This window comes from Setaria viridis, chromosome 1, assembly GCF_005286985.2.
Source record: "Setaria viridis chromosome 1, Setaria_viridis_v4.0, whole genome shotgun sequence".
Taxonomy (NCBI): Eukaryota; Viridiplantae; Streptophyta; class Magnoliopsida; order Poales; family Poaceae; genus Setaria; species Setaria viridis.
Window position 1 is genome coordinate 10,196,068 of NC_048263.2, and position 20,484 is coordinate 10,216,551.

At 48.3% G+C, this 20,484-nt stretch overlaps 5 protein-coding genes across 6 annotated transcripts; 1 reads left to right on the forward strand and 4 right to left on the reverse strand.

Annotated features, from left to right (window-relative positions):
* Nucleotides 1-102: 102 nt before the first annotated feature.
* On the reverse strand, nucleotides 103-6,264 carry LOC117846324 (transcription factor IIIA). 2 transcript variants are annotated; one of them, XM_072292516.1, is made up of 8 exons: nucleotides 6,120-6,243; nucleotides 4,488-5,872; nucleotides 3,600-3,743; nucleotides 3,238-3,378; nucleotides 1,432-1,711; nucleotides 1,045-1,280; nucleotides 792-935; nucleotides 103-600 (listed from the first exon to the last, which is right to left on the reverse strand). In XM_072292516.1, exons 2-8 carry the CDS (start codon nucleotides 5,799-5,801, stop codon nucleotides 409-411), a joined length of 2,451 nt encoding a protein of 816 aa, XP_072148617.1. In that variant the 5' UTR covers nucleotides 5,802-5,872; nucleotides 6,120-6,243; the 3' UTR covers nucleotides 103-408. The 2 variants fall into 2 exon arrangements, with proteins under 2 accessions (XP_072148617.1, XP_034583370.1); XM_034727479.1 differs by lacking the exon at nucleotides 4,488-5,872 and having other exon boundaries at nucleotides 6,120-6,264.
* LOC117846261 (probable metal-nicotianamine transporter YSL7) lies at nucleotides 6,185-12,870 on the forward strand. Its single transcript, XM_072292512.1, has 6 exons — nucleotides 6,185-6,503; nucleotides 9,042-9,243; nucleotides 9,369-10,672; nucleotides 10,768-11,018; nucleotides 11,121-11,251; nucleotides 11,323-12,870. Exons 3-6 carry the CDS (start codon nucleotides 10,339-10,341, stop codon nucleotides 12,659-12,661), a joined length of 2,055 nt encoding a protein of 684 aa, XP_072148613.1. The 5' UTR covers nucleotides 6,185-6,503; nucleotides 9,042-9,243; nucleotides 9,369-10,338; the 3' UTR covers nucleotides 12,662-12,870.
* LOC117853813 (probable metal-nicotianamine transporter YSL18) lies at nucleotides 6,873-9,252 on the reverse strand. The gene is made up of 4 exons (XM_034736103.1): nucleotides 9,058-9,252; nucleotides 8,641-8,714; nucleotides 8,115-8,304; nucleotides 6,873-7,988 (listed from the first exon to the last, which is right to left on the reverse strand). The coding sequence occupies exons 1-4, from the start codon at nucleotides 9,250-9,252 to the stop codon at nucleotides 6,873-6,875; spliced, it is 1,575 nt and encodes a 524-aa protein (XP_034591994.1).
* Nucleotides 12,871-13,180: 310 nt separating the features above from the next.
* On the reverse strand, nucleotides 13,181-16,469 carry LOC117846254 (probable metal-nicotianamine transporter YSL8). Its single transcript, XM_034727384.2, has 2 exons — nucleotides 15,081-16,469; nucleotides 13,181-14,992 (listed from the first exon to the last, which is right to left on the reverse strand). Exons 1-2 carry the CDS (start codon nucleotides 15,421-15,423, stop codon nucleotides 13,275-13,277), a joined length of 2,061 nt encoding a protein of 686 aa, XP_034583275.1. The 5' UTR covers nucleotides 15,424-16,469; the 3' UTR covers nucleotides 13,181-13,274.
* Nucleotides 16,470-16,625: 156 nt separating this feature from the next.
* Nucleotides 16,626-18,661, reverse strand: LOC117846342 (protein SPA, chloroplastic). Its single transcript, XM_034727487.2, has 5 exons — nucleotides 18,445-18,661; nucleotides 18,279-18,362; nucleotides 18,037-18,088; nucleotides 17,504-17,660; nucleotides 16,626-16,994 (listed from the first exon to the last, which is right to left on the reverse strand). Exons 1-5 carry the CDS (start codon nucleotides 18,592-18,594, stop codon nucleotides 16,973-16,975), a joined length of 465 nt encoding a protein of 154 aa, XP_034583378.1. The 5' UTR covers nucleotides 18,595-18,661; the 3' UTR covers nucleotides 16,626-16,972.
* Between the last annotated feature and the right edge of the window lie 1,823 nt (nucleotides 18,662-20,484).

Here is a 20,484-nt window from a genome sequence, read left to right on the forward strand (position 1 = left end):
CACTAAATGGATTATTATATATTATATAATAATAAAAGGACTCAAAAAAGAAAAGAAAATATGTCATTCAAAGGCAAGAATCTTGCAAGAGACAGCATTAACTAACATTCTACCAACAATAATGGTCCAGATCAGACTTTCCATTAAAAAGTGCCATCGTCAAAATACACTGATAGGGTAAGGACATTACATTGACTACCACAAACAACACAGATAACAAGTTCCCTATAAAACTCGAGCACCACTCTACTATAGTACTATCAAGACTAGATCAGCTGCATTACCATACACACACACACACACACACCATTCTCATCTAACTATACCAACTTACATATAGCCTAGAATATACACACATGTACAGAACAGCATGGCACACCTCCCCAACATAGGAAAAAGATGCCACCACTACTGAGCTTGTCCTAAATCATCACCGCCCGATAGCAGCCAGCGCAGATACTCCTCTCCGTCATCCAATGACGACGCCTCTCCAGGAATGGTCACCCTCTTGCGTGTCAATGTCTCCACCGTCAATGCTTTCCTCTTTCGCCCACCTCTCGGACGCGAGCGCAGCTGCTCGTCCATCTCCTCAAAGTCTCCCTGCACGTGGTAGCTTGTTACTGACAATTTCACATGATTTGAGCACAAAACATGAGCAATTATGCTCCCAACATACAATTCACTAGCTGGTAGTTTGGTCAATTGAGGGCTTAACTCTAAAGACAGGCACAGTGGCAAAGGCCACTTATAATCTTTTTTAAAAAATAACATAGGTCAGTAGTGGGACTCACTTCAACATATACATGAGCGCTGGATTTCTCATGGTTGTCCCTGACATGCTTGTAGGTGAACGCCTTGCCACACCCAGCAACTCGGCATATGAAAAGCTTCAGTTGGTCATGGCATGCCTTCATATGCTTGGTCAGATTTGATTTCTGCAAACAAACACATAAATGAATATCTCAATTCAAAATCTGCAAAATGGTGAAGTATTGGGCTGAAAAGATTGCCAGATACATTTTGGGATCTATAAATATTGCTTACATTGGAAAAGGAGCGCTCACAACCCTCAAAGGTGCATTTCATCCTTGCACCAGTGGGCACCTCATCATGGGCTTGTAGGTGCCGCTTGATGTTCTTCTTCAGGTGCTTTTCCCCACATATCTCACACTGAACATGCTGATGGCAAGATTGGTTATGAGCCTTCAGGCATTCAACATTTGTAAACATCTTCATGCAGCCTGGTTCACAGCACACTACCTCCACATAGTCCAATTTAACTGCAAGAAAATATCACAAAGAAAACACTCAAATTTGGGGATCCCAAAAAGCTGGGGGAAAAAAACTGCAGACCTCATGAACTTAACAGCAACTAAGTTTCAGTTCATTCAATTTAATATCCTAGTTATATTTCTGTCAGTACCAACATACCATGTGACTCCTCGTGTTTCCTCAACTTTGAGAGATACTTGAAAGCCTTGTTACAGCCCTCCTCTTTGCAAATAAACTCCTGGCTGCTCTTAGTGACATTTTCATCCTCATGGAATTCTTTAACATGTCGTTGCATATTTGCCTTGATACTGAACCTCCTATCACAACCATCCACAGTACAACCAAACAACTTGCCCTGATGCTTAAGCATATGTCTATTCAAGTGATCTTTCCTTTTGTAGCTGAAGGGGCAGTCTTCAAGTGGGCAAATGAAGAGTCTCTACAATCAAAACAAGAATATGGATTAAGAACAAAATATTTCCATGTTGGTTTGTTTGTAGGTGTGCTAGATGCTTCGAACATTTTAACTAATCGATTATCTAAAACAACTCAGAATTCTAAACACACAGGATCTGTTAGCAACATCATTTCACTGTGGCCGTTAAAATGGAATGTACCATCATGTTGAGAATAGCATCCAGAAGAAACGGTGTGACACAGAAAATGGAAGAAAAGCTGTTCAAACAAAATAGGTAAAAAGCATATGCTTCTAAACTATGTAACATCATGTGATGAGAGCAGAAGTAACATAACAAAGCAAAAAAAATAAATGTCAACTTTGTGAATTGTGACTACTACTATACCAGGACTATTGTCACCATAGCGAGCTGAGAACCAATGAAGAATGGTCCTAGCTTTCTGAGACGACATTTCAATATTGGATCCTCAAGCATCTGCTTAAGGCTCCCACAAGGAAGCCTGTGAAGACATGGCAGAATGGAGGATATTTCCACCCTTATCTCCAAAGAATCCATAACCCACCTAATATCACAGCACTAGACCAAGTTCAGCACTTCGCATCAGTACACTATTTTCCTTGCATGGTGACAATGTAAAAGGACTATCGTCACCATAGCGAGCTGAAAACCAATGAAGAATGGCCCTAGCTTTCTGAGATGACATTTCGATATCGGATCCTCAAGCATCTTCTCAAAGCTCCCATAAGGAAGCCCATGAAGATATAGCAGACTGAAGGGAGGATATTTCCAGCCTTATCTCCAAAAGATCCATACCCATCTAATATTTGCAGCACAAAACTGCTTAATGTCAAGGAACAAAACTCGACACCATAACAAGCTAAAGGAGCCCATTTAGCGACCCAACCTTTCTGAGATGATATCTTGATGTAGGATCACCAGATTGTCAAAGTCCCCCAAAGTTAGAAACCCAAATAAATAAATAGAGAATAAGGCAACATAGGAGGAAATGAACTCCCAAATTCACTGAACTGATCCATAACAAAATGTGCAACGTAAACTAGCACCGTCAACCATAAAACAGTCATGCGAGAAGAGAAGTAATTCCTTCATTAGATATTAAGGGGTGCAATGTTTATCCAAGGAGCATCATGGTAAAAAGAAAACGAAATTTTGTACAAGGACAAACCTACTCAATGAGCGTGAAGGAGGCAACCTTGTTGAAGCTTCACAGGTGGTCATCCCAACCTGCTACTAGTTCAGACAAGATGAAAAATTGCCTCATCGCATTTTGGAGTTCTTTAAATGGGATCCAATGCTTCACGCTGTTAACTATCTATACCCTGCAAAACAACTTTATTTAGTGAATCATACGTTAAAAAGTAACGATGCTACAGTTAGCCTCATAAATGCAGATCGTATGTTTAAAGCATGTTCCTTGTAAAATTTAAAAATCGGACATGTTTTAGTCCATCAATGCCTACACAATGAAACAAGTCTGCCCATACTGGACTCACAGAGGATGAACAATTCAACATTGAATACCAACCTCATTAGAGTGACTTTGCATGTGCTGCTTCAGATGAGCCGGTTTCTGGAAACAAGCTCCGCACTCTGGGCACCTATGTTCCTCCTCGCAAATTATCTTTTCTCCATTTGAGTTGTATGTTTCTGATTTGTCCAGTTCATCCTGCAGGTAAATTTTGGAGAAAACTCTGGAGATTATTGCAATGCTACAAAACAATGATAATACAAAGGTAGGCACTACAAAGTTAAAATGATGTCAATATATATAACTCAAGAGAGCAAACGGATACTAGAATACAAACAAGATATGGATATCAATAGTCTTTATTAAGGCTAAAGGCATGTACTGGCACATGCATCTAGTAAATCACAGAATGCTTGTACCTTATGATGTGCAACCATGTGAGCTTGAATCAAGCATTTCTTTGACCTGACAACAGTGCAAAATTCACACTTGTAGCGCCTTATATCCTTGAAACCCTTCTGCCCGACACTTGCATCTCCATCGATCTCATCTCCAGAACACATCTAACAATAAGAGAATCACAATTAAAAAATAGGTGGCATGCATAATCATGTGCCGTAATGTAGGAAGCAGCTGAACGAAACATTTCCAGATAAAGAATACAATGCAATAAAATAAAATAAGAGGAATCAAGTTAATAAATAAAACTCGTGTATATAGCTGTCCTGCTCTTCTTTACACAACTAATGAAATACAGCTGTACCAGATTCATAAACTAAAGGAGAACAGCATGCTATTTAGAAGAAATTTCTCTGAAAACATTGTGTTCGCAATAAAACACCCAATAACTGAAACAATTGCAACATATTGCCATCAATGTACAAGCACTGAATCTCTACAATTTTGATCTAGAGTCACATGGAGACAAATTGATAAGATACCAAGTACAATAAGATTGTCAAACACAATATAGGAACAAAAAGGCTATTTAGTGCGACGACCCATATGTCACGCTAGAAATGGACAGTATATGATTATAGAATCTAGACTATTATTTCTCCATCAACAGAGTATGATCTAAGATCCATCTTAAACTGCCTGGTCATGCACTCCAAGGTTTCGTAAATTTCCCTTCGAGCGTGGTGTGTCTTGTCCTCTACCAAGAACTCATGGACAGCACCATCAACTTCTATCCAACTACACCCTGGTTTTTTGAAGACCTTCCTAGACAACATTTCCTTCCTCATCTCTCGAGCTTCTCTCCATTTATTTGACGAGGCAAACATGTTCCAAAGAAGGACATAAACCCCATCATCCCCTGGTTCTCTCTTTAAAATTTCCTTTCCAGCAATCTCAGCCAACCTGTCATTGCGATGAACCAGGCAAGCACTAAGAAGTGACCTCCATATAACAATATCAGGTTCCACATTCATATCAGCTATTAGAGCTTCTGCTTCCTCTAGCAGTCCTCCCCGTCCTAACAGATCAACCATGCATCCATAGTGCTCAAGGTGGGGACCTATATTGTATATTTCACGCATTGTACCAAACAACTCTCTACCTTCTTCTATTAATCCAGCATGGCTGCACGCAGACAAAACAGAGACAAAGGTTACAGTGTTTGGAACTACCCCAGACCTAATCATGTCCCAAAAAAGTTCAAGAGCTTTCCTCCCATCCCCCTGGACAGTGAAACATGAGATCATAGTAGTCCATGTGAAAGCATCCTTTGATTTAACTTCTTGGAATACGGAAAATGCCATCTCAATGCTTCCACTCTTTGCATACATATCCATGAGAGCATTGCTAACAATTATGTTTGTGCTGGCATTACATTTGCTTCCATATCCATGAATGACACGTCCTAGATCCAGAGCGCCAATGTCAGCACAAGCTGAGAGTACACCTACAATTGTGACATGAGTAGGACGATGGCCCTCCAGTACCATCCTACCAAAAAGCTCTAGAGCCCGTACGGGCAGCCTGCCTTGTACATGACCAGTGATCAGTGCTGTCCAAGAGACTACACTCTTCACAGGCATCTGATCAAAGAATGATAATGCCAAATCCAAACCAGCGCACTTGATGTAACCATGCAGCATGCTACCCCAAGTGATCTCATCTTTCTGAAACATTCTATCGAACACCATTACCGCGGACTCAAACCTCCCACATCGACTATACATATCAACCAACGCATTTCCAACGACCACCTCAGAGTCCAATCCAAGCCGGAAAATCAGGCCATGCACCGCCCTACCAACCTGCTGGTCGCCAACCCCACCAGCAGCCGAGAGGGCACCAACAACAGCAAAGCCATCGGGGCGGGGACCATCAGCAACAACACGTGAGAACAAGGATACAGCCTCACGGTGGTGCTCTAACTGGATGTGGAGGGACATGAGGCTAGTAAAGAAGACAAGGTCAGGGCGGGGGATCTCATCAAACAACTTGCGGGCGTCAGCTGCTCGGCCAAAGTCAGCATAACAGCGGAAGATTTTGCAGGAAACGGACTGGTGATGTGGGTGGAGACCATGCGCAACGGCCTGGGCGTGGATTTTCTGGAGCTCTCTTAGCGTTTTGCACTGGGCGAGAAAGTGGTGGCAAATGCTTCTATTCATCTACCTCCCCGTCTCCTCAAGGCAACATAATCTGTCCAGGTCTATGATCTTGCTCTCTCGAACGGCGACACCTGGAATTATAGCTGAGATTACTGGGAAAACAACAACAACTACAAAGCGACCTAGTAGGCTAATAAAGACGATCTGCAGCTTCTTTCATCGTTGTTTCACCACCCACAATCAATTTCAGTAACAGGGATTCAAATTACCATCGCTAGCAGCCAGATCAATGAGACATACAACAACACAGGCAAACCCGAGACTACTACGACCAACGAGATCGGCGAGCGAATCGAGGAAGACGCGGGTGATGCTCACCTCGGATTTGGAGTCTGAGCACACCGGCGTTCGCCTCGCTTGCAATTTGCAGCTTGAGTGAGAATGGAGTGGAGAGCGACCAGAGCCTGGTGGCGGCGGCGGCGAATGGGAGAGGGGAGGGAGGCTCTCTTTCATAACGTGGTTGGTCACCTCGAAAACCCTAGAGGTCAGATGGGCCTGGGCTGTTGTGGGCCGAAAGCCTACCTTAATCTCTCTCACGTGCGGCCGTATGACAACATCTGGGCCCCCATTTCTGATTCCCTCTTGCAAGGATGAAGCCCACCAGCCCATCTACCTCGCTTCGGCCTCTCCCTGCCTACCGGCGATGCTCGGCGTGTCCCCCGTGTCCGTACACCGGCGGCGACAGGCGGCGTGCGCTGAACAGTAAGAAAATCCCTTCCCATCTTTCCTGTAATCTTGTTCACTACTTCCAATGCGTTGCCGTCTAGATGGTCTCGAGACGCGGGCAGTAATCAGTAGGGGAAATCGCAAAACCTAGAATTTTTCCTCTTTTCCCCAGTCCTCGCCAACCGATGTTGCTTCGCATCGGTCATCAAATCCTTGGTCTCGATCTGAACCACAATTGGGGAAAAATTATTCTGTATTTACAGTAGCTGGTAACTACAGTTAACCTCGTTACAAAAATCCAAGAGGAACGGGGCATTTACATATGGTCAGTAACCTCACTACAAAAATGGAATAAGGAGGAGAATTTAGACAAGGATTGTCTGTCAATTTGTTTCCTTATGACCTTCAGGGAGCTTGTTTTGCTAGGAACGCGTCTACCTTCGAGTTCACATCCGAAGCCAAGAACCTTATGCACATTGGTGGAGTGACATGGTAGATCCCCAACAATGAGTATGGTATTGCAAATATCCCTTCACCACAGATCAGTCCTGATGCCACTACTGGTGCAAGAAGCTCTGCACTTTCAGTGTCGACCTTGTTCCACGCTAGAAGTATTAAACTGCCAACGCACATGTCTATGGACAAGGTAGGATGTATGAGGAAAGCCACTGACATTGCGGCGACGCTCGGGATGTAGTGTTGGATGCGCCACTTCTTATGTATGGCGACCTCCTTGATAGCACTCGTGGCTATTGCTATGAAGAAGACGGGTATGCTGAGTGCAAGGGAATGCTTTGGTAGTTTGATGAAGCCTCCAGCACCGACCAGGGCTATGATGCGGTAGACCCTGGCAAATGGCGCTGGGTAGCTTCCCATGGAGTCATTTAGGTAGCAATAATAGAACACCCAGAAAATAATTGGGTTGATGATGCAACCTATCGCTGTTCCAATCACCTGAGCTAGGAACAAGGACCTTGGCGAGGTGAGTGTGAGATAGCCTGTCTTGAGATCTTGCATGAAGTTCCCAGCTGTGGCAATGATTATCGTCATGATTGCACAAATCACAAGGCCACCGATCACCCCACCCTTTGCAGCAGTGATCCAGAACCCAAATATCAGGATCACAATCTTTGCGTATTGAGTGTAGAGGTTTAGGTCTGTGATACCAGTACCATAGGCATTGCAAAATGCCAAGAGAGGGGCAAACATGTAAGCAACGATGATGTGCTGATATTTTATCTGGCTATAGATGTGTGGAATCGCAATTGTGGAAACAGTTGCCAGTATAGTGTAGCCAATGATGGCGTACGAGAAGGGAATATTATCTTTGAGAAATATATGTGTCCTGCGGCGATCATCAAAGCTAAGGACAGGGTGTCTTATGGCATCCACACTCCTGAAGGCATTGGTTGTTGCTGCTAACTGCTGTTGTTTCTTACGCAAATTGCTCATTGATTTGAATGGTATCATGAGAAGCTGGAATAGACCATCCCCAAGCATCATTGCTATGGTTATCAGCACCTGTTTCACATGAATGAGATTTCCATAGGTAAACATTGAAGGCAAATCCCTAACAGGAAAAAAAACTAGTTGGCTGTCAAATTGTTAACAATGCTATTATGTTGGTAAAGTAAGTAACATTGTTACCTTGTACCCATAGATGCCCATCATACTGTTTTCCTTGTAAAATGCATTGTACCATACTCCTTTCTTGGATTCAATGTAAGGCAACATGATTGCCGAGGAGAGGATGGTACCAACGAGCATTGACATACTTACTACTGTTGGGCAGATCATTCCAACACCAACATAAGTTGCAGAGAAATTAAAGTAGAAGCTGCAAGAATATAAAACAATCTCATGATTAATTAAAATTTTCATGCAGATTGTGTGTTACTGGAAGGTATGCCATATGCTTCCCAAAAAAAAATATGTGCCTTTAGAATTGGTTTTCATTTTTATTAGCATTACTACTGAAATGTCTTTGAAAGGATCTTCCTTAGTTTCTGTCAAATAAAATTGCACATATGATTGCTAGTTTCCTAGTAAGATACACATCAGATTCGATTTCCCTCCCTCATATTTTTAAATTTTGTTTTACTTATCCCTTACCCTTTTTGGTATGCTTTGAGTCCAAACGTTGGGATGGCAGCAAGTCCACAGTTACGTCCACCTGTGTAGAACCATTGAAAAATATCCCAGCACAGACTTCCTGCTAAGGATGTAAACATGGCAGACACTTGCCTTCTGCAACCAGAAAGTGCAGAAATGTAAGCAATTTAGTAATACGATTACAAGTTCGTTAGCCAAATTATAGCAGTTAATGTCTCACTTTGCTTCCTGGGCTCCTTGGGGGGTGTGGAAGCTGTTGATGAGGTGTGCTGTAGCTGTGCCACTTGCATATGTTAGCCGATGGCGGATGATCATGGCCTAGGAACATGCAAAAAAAATCAAGAATTTTTTTAGAGAGGAGCCCAGCTGCCAAGTTTGTAACCTTGCCTGCGTTTATTCATTAACTGAACTGATATTGATTTGATTATTTTGTATGAGCTAATATGGTAGCTGATATTGCAGTGGGAGTTATTATTACCTTCCTCATGGGAACAATGGCAAACAAGCCAACAAAGCTGATGAGAAAATAGAAGACTATCAATTTTCCTAGATTCGGTGAACTGACATTTATTTCATCCGGTCCAGCTTTGGTCTCCGTTGCTTCTCTTGGGCTCATTGCGAGCATGAACGATCCAAAACCACCTGATAACTTGTTAGCATACAGGTGAGCCATGGTCGCATCCATTTTTTATTTAATGATGATCGCGTTAATGAAGAAACTGCTACAAGCTGTCATCCAGTTTTTCAGATGCATCTATATACTCACCACTGGACACCATGCTGGCACAGGCAACCACACATGTCTGGATGATGGTGTTCTCCTGGCGAGTGAAGGGCTGGTGGAACACATCAAATCTCCGTAATATGTGCGTCCAAATCTTAAGGAGAAAGAGGCTTAGCATGGCTGCTGGGATGTTGAGCGGTGACACCCCCCCAGACATGAAGACAAGATTCATGCCCACAGTACTTAATATGGTGCCGAGTAATATGCTAGCCACCACTGATCGCACGGTGATCTGCTCTGTCCATGCTTGAACTGGCTCTCCTTCAAATGCGCGCTCTGTTGATGGGCCCTCCCTTGGATCGCCAACTGACTCCATGCTTCAATTCCTCCCTTTCCTCTCTCCAACAAATTGCATATGACAACTTGTCAGGCAGAGTTTGATGGGCTGCGTGAAATGGTGGAAGATTGTCTTCAGACATCAATTGCTCAAGCCGATCTTCAGAATTTTGATTGGCTAAGAAGGTTTGGATCTTTATTTATATGAAGAACGAGGTTGCTTATTGAGGGACAATTCCAACCGTACAGTGCAGTTGCAGGTAATTAAAAGGTGGCTAGAAGAGATATTTCAATTTAATTGTGTCTCACATGTTCCACTCTATTTCCCTGCTATTTTTAGTAGCGACGCATCCATTCTTGTCATTTTCGTTGCATGGCTAGTCTGTTGGCTTTGGGGTGTGTTGCAGATTAGTCCCTCAAAGAAGGCCACAACTGTGAGCAAGGCAGGCTAAGGTAAGCTTTAAGGCTGCAAAGGCAAACAGACTATACTTAGAAGGAACAGCGCTCCAAAATTAACTACCAGGCTCCCTATATAAGCCTTGTGCCCCCCTTCTCTCCCATTGCATCCAGCATTTGATTCTGTGTGTATGCCTTGGTTTATTAATTTTTAATTAATAAACCAAGGCATGCACACAGAATCAAACAAACAATTGGAGCTTATTGCTCCATCAAAACGAACTAATTATATTGGTCCTCACCATGGAGCATGAAGATGATCCCCAAGAAGGAATCTCAACGGAGCGCGCCTTTGAGGCAGACCCCATCCCTTCGCTGTCAGAGACCATCACCCTGCGGTCCTTGGTGGTTAGCTTCATCCTTGGTGTCGGGCTCAGCGCCATCGCCATGAAGATCAGCCTCAACTCCGGATTCCTCCCACCGCTCACCATCCCAGCCGGCCTCATTGGTTTCTACCTCTCCCGTGCATGGATCCGTGTTCTCGATAGCTTTAAGGTGCCACACCTGCCATTCACCCGCCAGGAGAACACCGTCATCCAAACCTGTGTCGTCGCCTGCTCCGCTATTACATTCAGTGGTATATGTTTATAAGCACAGCATGCAAAATTTTGGTTACTCTTTCATGTCGCTATCCTATTATATGGTTGTAACATGTTTTGCTTTCATATTCAGGTGGGTTTGGGACGTACATCCTCGCAATGGGCAAGAGTGCAGCTGGAGGGGACACAAAGAATATTGTTGAGCCAAACATTGGCCGGTCCATCACTTTCCTCTTCCTTGTCAGTTTTTCTGGCCTGTTCATCCTCATGCCTCTGAGGAAGGTCATGATCATTAGACACCGGTTGACATACCCTAGTGGCGTGGCCACAGCACACCTTATCAATAGCTTCCATACCCCTCAAGGCGCCAGCAACGCAAGGCACGTATCTTCTGCTGAATGAACTCAAAAATGAATAAATGCATTTGTCGGATCGAACAAGTATGCATGCTTATATATTCAGTTGTGTGCTTGCACTTACAGGCAGCAAGTGCGCGTGCTGTTCAGATCGCTGGGGGGAACCATCTTGTGGGATGTCTTCCAGTGGTTTTTCTCTGCTGCGAGGGACTGCGGCTTCAGAGCCTTCCCCACTTTCGGCCTTGAGGCATATAAGCGCGGGTACGCAACAAGCACCGCCAGCCATTTCACCTTGATGTTGTATGGAACTAACATTCAATTTCATTGGGCAGATTCTACTTCGATTTCTGCATGACCAATGTCGCCATCGGCATGCTATGCCCATACATGATCACTGCCTCCTTATTCATCGGGAGTGCTGTCTCGTGGGGGATTGTTACGCCATACCTTGCAACTAAGGCAGGTGTCTGGTACTCTGCTGACCTTAGCCCCGGAAGCCTTCGCGGCATCAGGGGCTATAAGATCTTCATCGGAGTGTCCATGATACTCGCCGATGGCCTCTTCAACTTCCTATCCATCATGTTCTGCACATTGTGCGCCATGTACAACAGGCGCAGCCAGCCAATGCAAGGTGGTGGCGTTGATGATGACGGTGACACGCAGTTGCCGTTCCACAACCTCAACGCCGCTGAGCAGCAGAAGGCGATGCAGAGCTTCGATGACCGCCGCAGGGCGCAGGTGTTTGTCCGGGACCATATACCCAACTCGGTCAGCATCCTCTGCTTCATCCTCCTGGCGGTGGTCTCCACCATCGCCATCCCATACCTCTACCCGCAGATCAAGCCCCACCATGTGACGCTCATCTACCTGGCTGCCCCGGTGTTTGCCTTCTGCGACGCCTATGGCTTCGGCGTGACCGACATGAACCTGTCGAGCACCTACGGCAAGCTGGCTATGCTCGTCGTCGGCTCGGTCGTGGGCCGTGCCAACGGCGGCGTGATTGCCGGCCTCGTCTCCTGCGGGGTCGTGATGGGGACCATGTCCAGCAGCAACAACCTGATGCAGGAGCTCAAGACGGGGTACCTGACCCTGACCTCGCCGCGCGCCGTGTTCATCAGCCAGGCGATCGGCACGGCGCTCGGGTGCGTCGTCAACCCGCTCATGTTCTGGGCCTTGTACAAGGTGCAGGACGACGAGTCCGAGCTGTTCGACGTGCCCTACGCCCGGGTGTACCGCGGCATCGCCATGCTGAGCTCCGGCCAGCGCGGGCTGCCCATGCACAGCCTGTGGCTCTGCAGGACCTTCTTCGCGCTGGCGCTGGCGCTGAGCGTGCTCCGGGACGTGGCGGCGCGGAGGCGGTGGCGCGTGGCGGAGTACCTGCCGAGCACCATCTGCGTGGCCATCGCCTTCGTGGTGCCGGCGCACATGCCCATCGACATGTTCACGGGGAGCCTGGCCATGTACCTGTGGAGGCGTGCCGACCCACGCAAGGCGCGGGCGTTCTCGGCGGCGGCGGCGTCGGGGCTCATCTGCGGGGACGGGCTCGGGATCCTGCTGTCGTCGGTGGTGGCGCTGACGCACGCCAGGGCGCCCATCTGCATCAAGTTCGTGTCGAGCAGCGACAACGTGAGATTGGACGCCTTCCTGGCGACACTGCCAAAGATATCATAGCAGCTTCCTCTTCCTTCTTGGGATGTTTGTAATTTTTTCCTAGGGGACACCATAGCTGTTGTGTTGCATGCACTTGTAATCGGGATTCAGTCTGGTCGAATTTACAAGTGAATGCAATTTCAATGCACAATATACCGTGTCTGAGCACTGTCTGTTCTGTTCGCAGATAAGACTTCAATTTGATTAATTCCTAGTTGATATTAAATTGATCTTGAATTGCAGGTCAATTTTTTTTTAGCAGTGAACCTTGTCATGCGTAATGTTAGTGTTAATCTGTAAAGCAAATCGTTCAGCCAAGAATCGAATAATGTTAACTGCAGGTTAAGTTGTTTTAGCAATTTCCAAGCAGAGAACCTGAACATATTGCAAAGCAAATCGTTCAGCCTAGAGTTGAATAATTTGTAAACCTGAAGACCAATCTCCATCTTCTACAGTTAACAGCTCAACAAAATGAAGAAGAAAGTACAGCATGCTGTCTGCAACCCTACAGGGACTGAGGTAACCAAGACTAGCAAATAAAAATTACAAATAAAATGCACTAAACTAAAACTACGTACGCATTCATTCAATTCGTTCCTGCAAATTAATCGAGGATTTGGAATGAAATGGAAAGCTATGTGGCTGCTGGGTTTCTGAGCGTCCAGAGGAACTCCTCGACCTGGTAATTTGTGTCTGCGGAGAAGACCCTGAGGCACATGGGCGGGTTGATGTTGAGCAGCGACAGGATGGACGACGGCAGCGACCAGATCCCGTCGCCGCAGATGAGCCCCGACGCCACCGCCGGCGCGAAGGTGTGGGCCCGGACGCGGTCGGACTTGCTCCACAGGTAGAGCACGATGCTCCCCACGCACATGTCGATGGTGAAGAAGGACCCCAGGAAGAAGGGCACCGCCATGCCCAGCGCGCTCGGGATGTAGTCCTGCACCCACCACCCTCTCGCCTTGGCCACCTCCTTGAGCGCGCAGATGGCGACGGCGAGGAGGAAGAAGGCGAGGCAGAATCGGAGGCAGTACTTGGGCAGCTGGTTCCACCCGTTCACCCCCAGCAGCGCGATGCCGCGGTAGATCTTGGCGTACGGCGCCGGGTATCCTTCCTCGAGGCCGACGTCGTACGCCTTGTAGAAGATCCAGAACACCACCGGGCTGATGATGCAGCCGAGCCCCGTGCCCATGACCTGGCTCACGAACATGGACCGCGGCGAGGTCAGGGTCAGGTACCCGGTCTTGAAGTCCTGGATGAGGTCGGAGGCGGTGGAGACGATGCCCATCATGAGCCCGCACGCGGCGAGGCCGGCCACCACGCCGCCGTCCTGGGACCCGATGCTGGCGCCGAATATGAAGATGGCCAGCTTGCCGTAGCTGCTGGAGAGGGACCAGTCGGTGAGCCCCGTGCCGTAGGCGTTGCAGAAGGCGAACACCGGCGCCACCACGTACGCCCACACCACGTGTTTGGGCTTGAGCTGCCGGAAGATGTGCGGGATGGCCACCACCGAGATGGCGGCGAGGAGGATGTACGCGCCGGCGGCGATCGACGTCGGGATCTGGTCCTTGAGGAACACCTGCGTCCGGCGGCGGTCGTCGAAGCTGAGCGCCTGGCGCTCGCTGATGTCGACGCCGGCGAAGGGCTTGGCGGCGGCCTCGGCGGGCTTGGTCCGCTTGAGGTACATGTCGTAGGACGTCCGGACCAGGATGGAGAGGAAGTTGAAGAGGCCGTCGCCGATGATCATGGCGATGGAGATGAAGATCTGGTAGCCGTTGAGGCCGTGGAGGCTGCTCCGTGGCAGCTCGGCGTCGTACCAGAGCCCACGCTTGCTCTCGATGTAGGGCCACATGAGGCCCCACGACACGACGGACCCGAGCAGCAGCGAGAAGTTGATGATGTAGGGGCAGATCATCCCCACGCCGACGTACGTCGCCGAGAAGTCGAAGAAGAAGCGCCGCCGGTAGGCCTCCATGCCGAAGGTGGGGAAGGAGCTGAAGCCGCACCCGGGCCCCGCGGAGTAGAACCACTGGAAGAGCGACCAAAGGAAGCTGCCGGCGAAGGACTTGAAGAGGATGGACACCTGCTGCTTCGCCTGGATCGCGCCCTGCGGCGTGTGGAAGCTGTTGATCAGGTGCGCCGTCGCGGAACCGCTCGGGTACGTGAGCTTGTAGCTGATGATCATGATCTTGCGCAGCGGCACGATGGAGAAGAGGCCCACGAAGCTGACGAGGAAGAGGAAGGCGATGATCCGCCCCAGCGACGGCTCCTCCACGTTGATGCTCGTCTTGGCCTCGTCGAAGCCCTCGGCGATCTTCTTGCTCATGCCAAGGATGTACGTGCCGAACCCACCTGCATCAATGGTTGCATATATACATATGTGTAAATATACATACATGTAACTGCATGCTGATAAAAAACCACCGGCGCCGGCACCGACCGCTGAAGGCGATGCTGGAGCAGGAGATGACGCACGTCTGCACGACGGTGTTCTCCTGGCGGGTGAAGGGCTTGGGGAAGATGCCGCAGCGCTCCAGCGCGCTGGTCCACGTCTTCATGAGGAAGAAGGCCAGAAGGCCCGCCGACATGTTGAGCGACGGCACGATCCCCGACGTCAGGTTCAGCTTCATGACGATGAAGCTCAGGAACAGCCCCAGCGCCGTGCTCACCACCACCGAGCGCACCGTGATCTGCTCAGACCACGCCGGGAGCTTCTCCCGCTCGAACGCCTTCTCCGTCGACAGCGCCTCGCGCGCCGCCGCCTCCGACGACCCCTCCGCCATCGATCGCCCACCTAGTCCCTCGTTGCTGGATCGGCAATGCAACAGTGTCGTTGCTGGATGATTGGATTGGGTCCGATTCGATTCCCCCGGCCGGCCGGACCGGACGATCGAAGAAACCGGAGGAGCTGATCGAGGAGGAGAGAAAGCAGTGCATGCAGAAGGGGGATTCGACGATTAGCAGTGGATCGAGTTAATTAGTGGCTGAGAGGTCTCTCTAACTTCTTTCCCTAATGATAACAAAGAAATAAAAGGTAATGGCATTGGTTAACATAACAAGGCACTGAGAGCCAGATGTTGCAAGGAACAGTGCTGATTTTTTTCCCTTGTAATTTTATTTTTACAATAAACTAATAATATGAAGAGTTTCTTGTGGCCACTTTCCAGGGCGAGTAAGCGGATGGTCGTCATGCAATCTCGTCCACTGCATGCCTACAGTTCAGTGGTGAAGCTGCTAATTTTGGCAGGGTCATGGCTGCGTACGTGCTGCCTTCTTAGCGACGAAAATTTTAATAGTATAATAATTAATCAACCTCTTAAAGTATCCTATCAAGAGGGTTTCGTGGTATTTGGTTATCACGTCAGTCTAACACACTGAAGGTCTCCGGTTCAAGTCCGGGCGAAGCCAGTTTTTTTCTATTTTTTTTTCCTAATACCTTCTGTTTTGTCAGCCATTATACTTTTTGAACGAATGTCTACTGTATCTACTACATTTTTCCCTTTCATCGAACAATACCTATTCTTGCCTTGTTACACTTGCAATTTCTCTGACACGGTTCCAGTGACTCTCCTGCAGAATTAGCTGCACGCAGCCATGGATACCAAGATTAGATACCTAATGTTATATGACATGTTTGTCAAACAAAATGACAAACCAAAGTAAAAAAAAATAGAAACACGAAGACAAAAAAAGTAGAGTGGAATGCAAAAAGGATACAAGAACATGGTTGAAGCTCCTTTATCCTGAATAATATGAATTGGAATGAGACCAGCACCAGTTGGCACAAAGTTGTCAGGCAGCCATAACCAACACCCCGTAGAACAGAAGTTTAGTCACTCAACTTGAGAACCTACAAAACAAACTTCATTTCCACGCAAAGCCATTTTTTTTTGAGACACATGCCTTTTCCCAAATGCAAGCTTCACGTACTGACAAACGATCGGTAAAAGCATTCTCTGTCAGCAATCCAGCATGCACTTACAGATTACGGCAATATTGGTCACTCGAATTTGTATGCACATTACATATAAGTATATAACTATAAGCACGAGCACAAGCATAATGCTAATTAACTCCAAAAGTTAAAAGAGCACGGTATGTTGCATCTGATGGAAAATGTCCAACACTCGTATTCGCGTCATCTGTGCCGCTGGAGGGTTAACTGCCATACATATTTACCAAACTGGGACAAATATAAGACAACACAAAACAATCAGATGCACATGGATCCTCATGAGTACACCCTCTTCTGAATAAGCAACGCCATCCTCAAATCAGGCAGTGATGTCAACATCTTCGGCACACCACCACAAGACTAAGCAAAACCTTCAATCAATCGTCATCCTTGAACTCCCTGATCAGCCAGTCAAGAGTGAAAAACCTTTACACATCTCCTTTATCAAAGTTTCATCATACTGTCTACTTAACTACTTTCATTTGGAACATCATTTATTAACCAAAACTTTAGCCATAGAAGAAAGAACATAAAGGATCCTTCAATTTTTATGGACACATTTCAAAGGAAAAAGGGAAATGAACCACAATTGAATATCCAGCAGCTGCTTTTATTTTCTCTACGAAGTGACAAGTTCCGCACCATTCACTCAAACAATATGGGCTAATCTGAGAGATGAAATTTTTCCACCTCTACTACACGGAGGGCCTCATCTCATGCACAATTTCATCTTTTTGTGATGGAGATGTATGGTTTCATAATTTGGACGTGTGAAACATGATTTTAATTTTGGTATTTCAAAAATGGTGCCCACATTTTTGTTAACACGAACAATAAGGTCACCAATTTATAAAAGGAAACACAGATGCTTAATTACATCAAAAAACCATTGGATAAGAGCATATTACCTGCGGTCAAGATAGCGTGGTTGGATCCCTGAGCCTTGGCACGTGGTGCATGTCAAAGAGCCGATGCCATCGCAGTTGACACACTTTGATTCTTCAGTCTCGCCTGCGCCAAGTACTACCGTAACAATGCCCTTCCCAGTGCAAAACCTGCATACCTCTGGAAAATCAACGATTTTCTGTTCAATATTCTGGACTGCTGGTGGATGCTAATAAAAATAGTAATAAAAAAAAAGAGAATCAGCATAGCTACAAAAAGGCAGTACTGTTGTATTGCACAATCAATCCATGCCCAAGGCATCATCTATTCTCATGCATCATGGCTAGTTCACTGAATCTGAATGTAATCCATGACTAGGTTTTTTTTAACCAAGTAGGCACATGACCTCAAGTAACCACCACCACAACATTGTGTTGCAACACTCAGCTGCATGCATAATGCCAATTACACTAACCATATAGTATGTTTGAAATGGAAAACAGAAGGGGCAAAGTCGAGGCATCAATTGTAAGGTTGGGGCATAATCAGGACATACGCGCGCCAGAGCCGCTGCAGGGGAAGCACGGCTGTGTATTCTCCCTCTTTGACTGCATGCATAGAAGAACAAGGCATCAAAAACTGACTTTTTCATTGAATTAAATTGAATATACAGTCAAGTAATTATGCCAATCGTCTCCTAGCTAAATTTTGCTTCACTATTCATAGTCGTTTGTTGAACAAGAGCTTGTGAAGCAAAGAGTCTAGTTAATTGAAGAGCGAGATGGGAAGAGAACTGACGGCATTGTCGATTTGGGTCTCGTAGAAGACGGGAACGCCTATCCCGACGGCGATGCTGACGACGCCCACCGATATGGCCACAATCTGGAGCCACCAAGAAAGAGAAATCAATCAGACCCCGCGAGGGGAGAAGAGAACCAAGGACGCGGTTGCTCCGTGTCTTTACCGTGTTCTGGTCGAGGTCGATGGCCCGGATGCGGGCGCACCGCCTCCGCCGGCGGGGCAGCGCCGCCACGCTGCATGGCGAGGGAGGAGGAGTGGGGGAGAGGAAGGAGGAGTGGAGCGTGGTGAGCGGCGAGGAGGAAGAGGTGGCCATGGCTGCGCCTGCGCTGGCTGCGGCGCGGCGCTCCGCTTCTGGTTGGTTTTGGGTCCGGAGGACATCCCGAGCGGAGGGGCCAGGACAGTTTTGCACCGCATGTTTTTTGCTTTCCTGTGGCTGTGGATGACGAGGGGCATGCGTGCTTTGGTGGGCGACGTGGCTTCACGGGGAATGGCGGAATGCGCACCGGCTCGCGAGTGGGGGCCCGCGCCTTCGCCGCCGCCGCCGCCGTGTCCTTTCTGAGCAGAGGGCGGCCGGAGGACCGGCGGAAGGGGCGGTGCGCAGTGCTCCCGCTTCCTTCTCTCAACTAACTAATCATTGTTCTAGTCAACGACCATGTCAACAACATTGGAATCCATCAGCCAAACCACGGCCGCCCCGTGCGCCGCGACGCGCGCCGCCCCGACGATGGCAATGGCGGGGGGAGGCGGACGAGGCGAGAGATATTCAGCGGGAGGGGGGGGGGGGGGTAGGAATCCGGAGGAGGAAGAGGGTGGATCCTCACGCGACGGCGAGGCGGCGTGGCGGGTCGCCGGAGCCGCGCCGGGAGGGGAGACCTCCGGCGGCCATGGCGGAGGGACCATTCTGCAAATATGTAGGGGTGTTTACGTAAATAATTGGATCGCGACTATTGATCGGGGTGGATCGCGACGGGGCTTTTCGCAGAAACGTTGAACGCCGCCAGCGTCCGAGTCTGCCGACCCCGCGCCCATCTCCGTGTGCTCGGGCCGCCTCCGCCCGACGCCCCGCCTGCCAGGATCCCCCCGGGGCCGACGGAGCCGCAGCATGGAGCCATGGAAACGACGACGCCATGGCCGAGGAGGCCCTCCAGAGTCCAGATCCTCCTACCTCCCCTCAGGTGGTGATTTCATGGCCAACGGGGCGGGGCGGTCAACGACGGGAGATGATCGAGAACGCACGGCCAGCGCGGAGCTCGCTCGCGGCAGCAAAGGCCGTCCACCCTCGGGATCGCCACGCCGCGGCTCGCCGGAGCGCCGCCGCGTTCCGGCCGTTCACTTTGCGTACGTCCTTGAGCTCTCTCCGGCGTTGCAGCTAGCGTACGGCCGCCATGGCCTCCGTTCCCTTGGCTCTGCTGAACTCCCTGCCCGCGGCGTTGGCGCCCAGAGCCCCTGGGTCCGTCCACGTCATTGCCCGCGATGGAGGCCGTCGTGAGCAAGAAGAACTGCCACCCGCCCATGGCCAGCTGGGTTCTCAAGCTCCAGTCACCAGCCTGCGACGAGTAGACACAGTGGACGTCACGTCAACTCCAGGGACTTCCTATATTTACCAGCCGTTCGTGGCGTACATCTTTTGACATGGTTCTTGGATAGTTGCAGGGAATCGAAAAAACACGCATACAGAAAGAGATGTCTGTTCTTATCGAGCAGGGTTCAGGGAACAGTATGAACATGTCCGTTGCGGCATACTTTCAGTTCACAAGAACAACCAAATCGCACGGTGATAAACCTAGCGAAGATGCAGCAGCTGAGCAAAGTACCTTCTCCCCAGTCCCCAGTCCCCAGACCAACAATATTCGGCATGTTCGCTTCAGCTTATTCAGCCGGCTTATCAGCCACCAAACAGTATTTTCCTCTCACAACAAATCAGCCGTTTCAGCTTTTCAGCCGGCTTATAAGCTGAAGCGAACAGGCCCAATGCCGATACAGACAGGGAGTTTCGCGCTGTGCTCTGCTTCAGCTGAGCCCATGCGGCAAGGGAACATCGATCATGAAGATTCTTGGTGCAGCAGCTGATCACCCCTTACATGCCCAGCTTCTTGTCCTGATCAGTATGCTGCAGCTGGTGAACTTGACCGCTAACATGCTTTCCATGAATCATAGGGGCTGTTTGGTTTTTGCTTATTTTTAGCACGTGTCACATCGAATG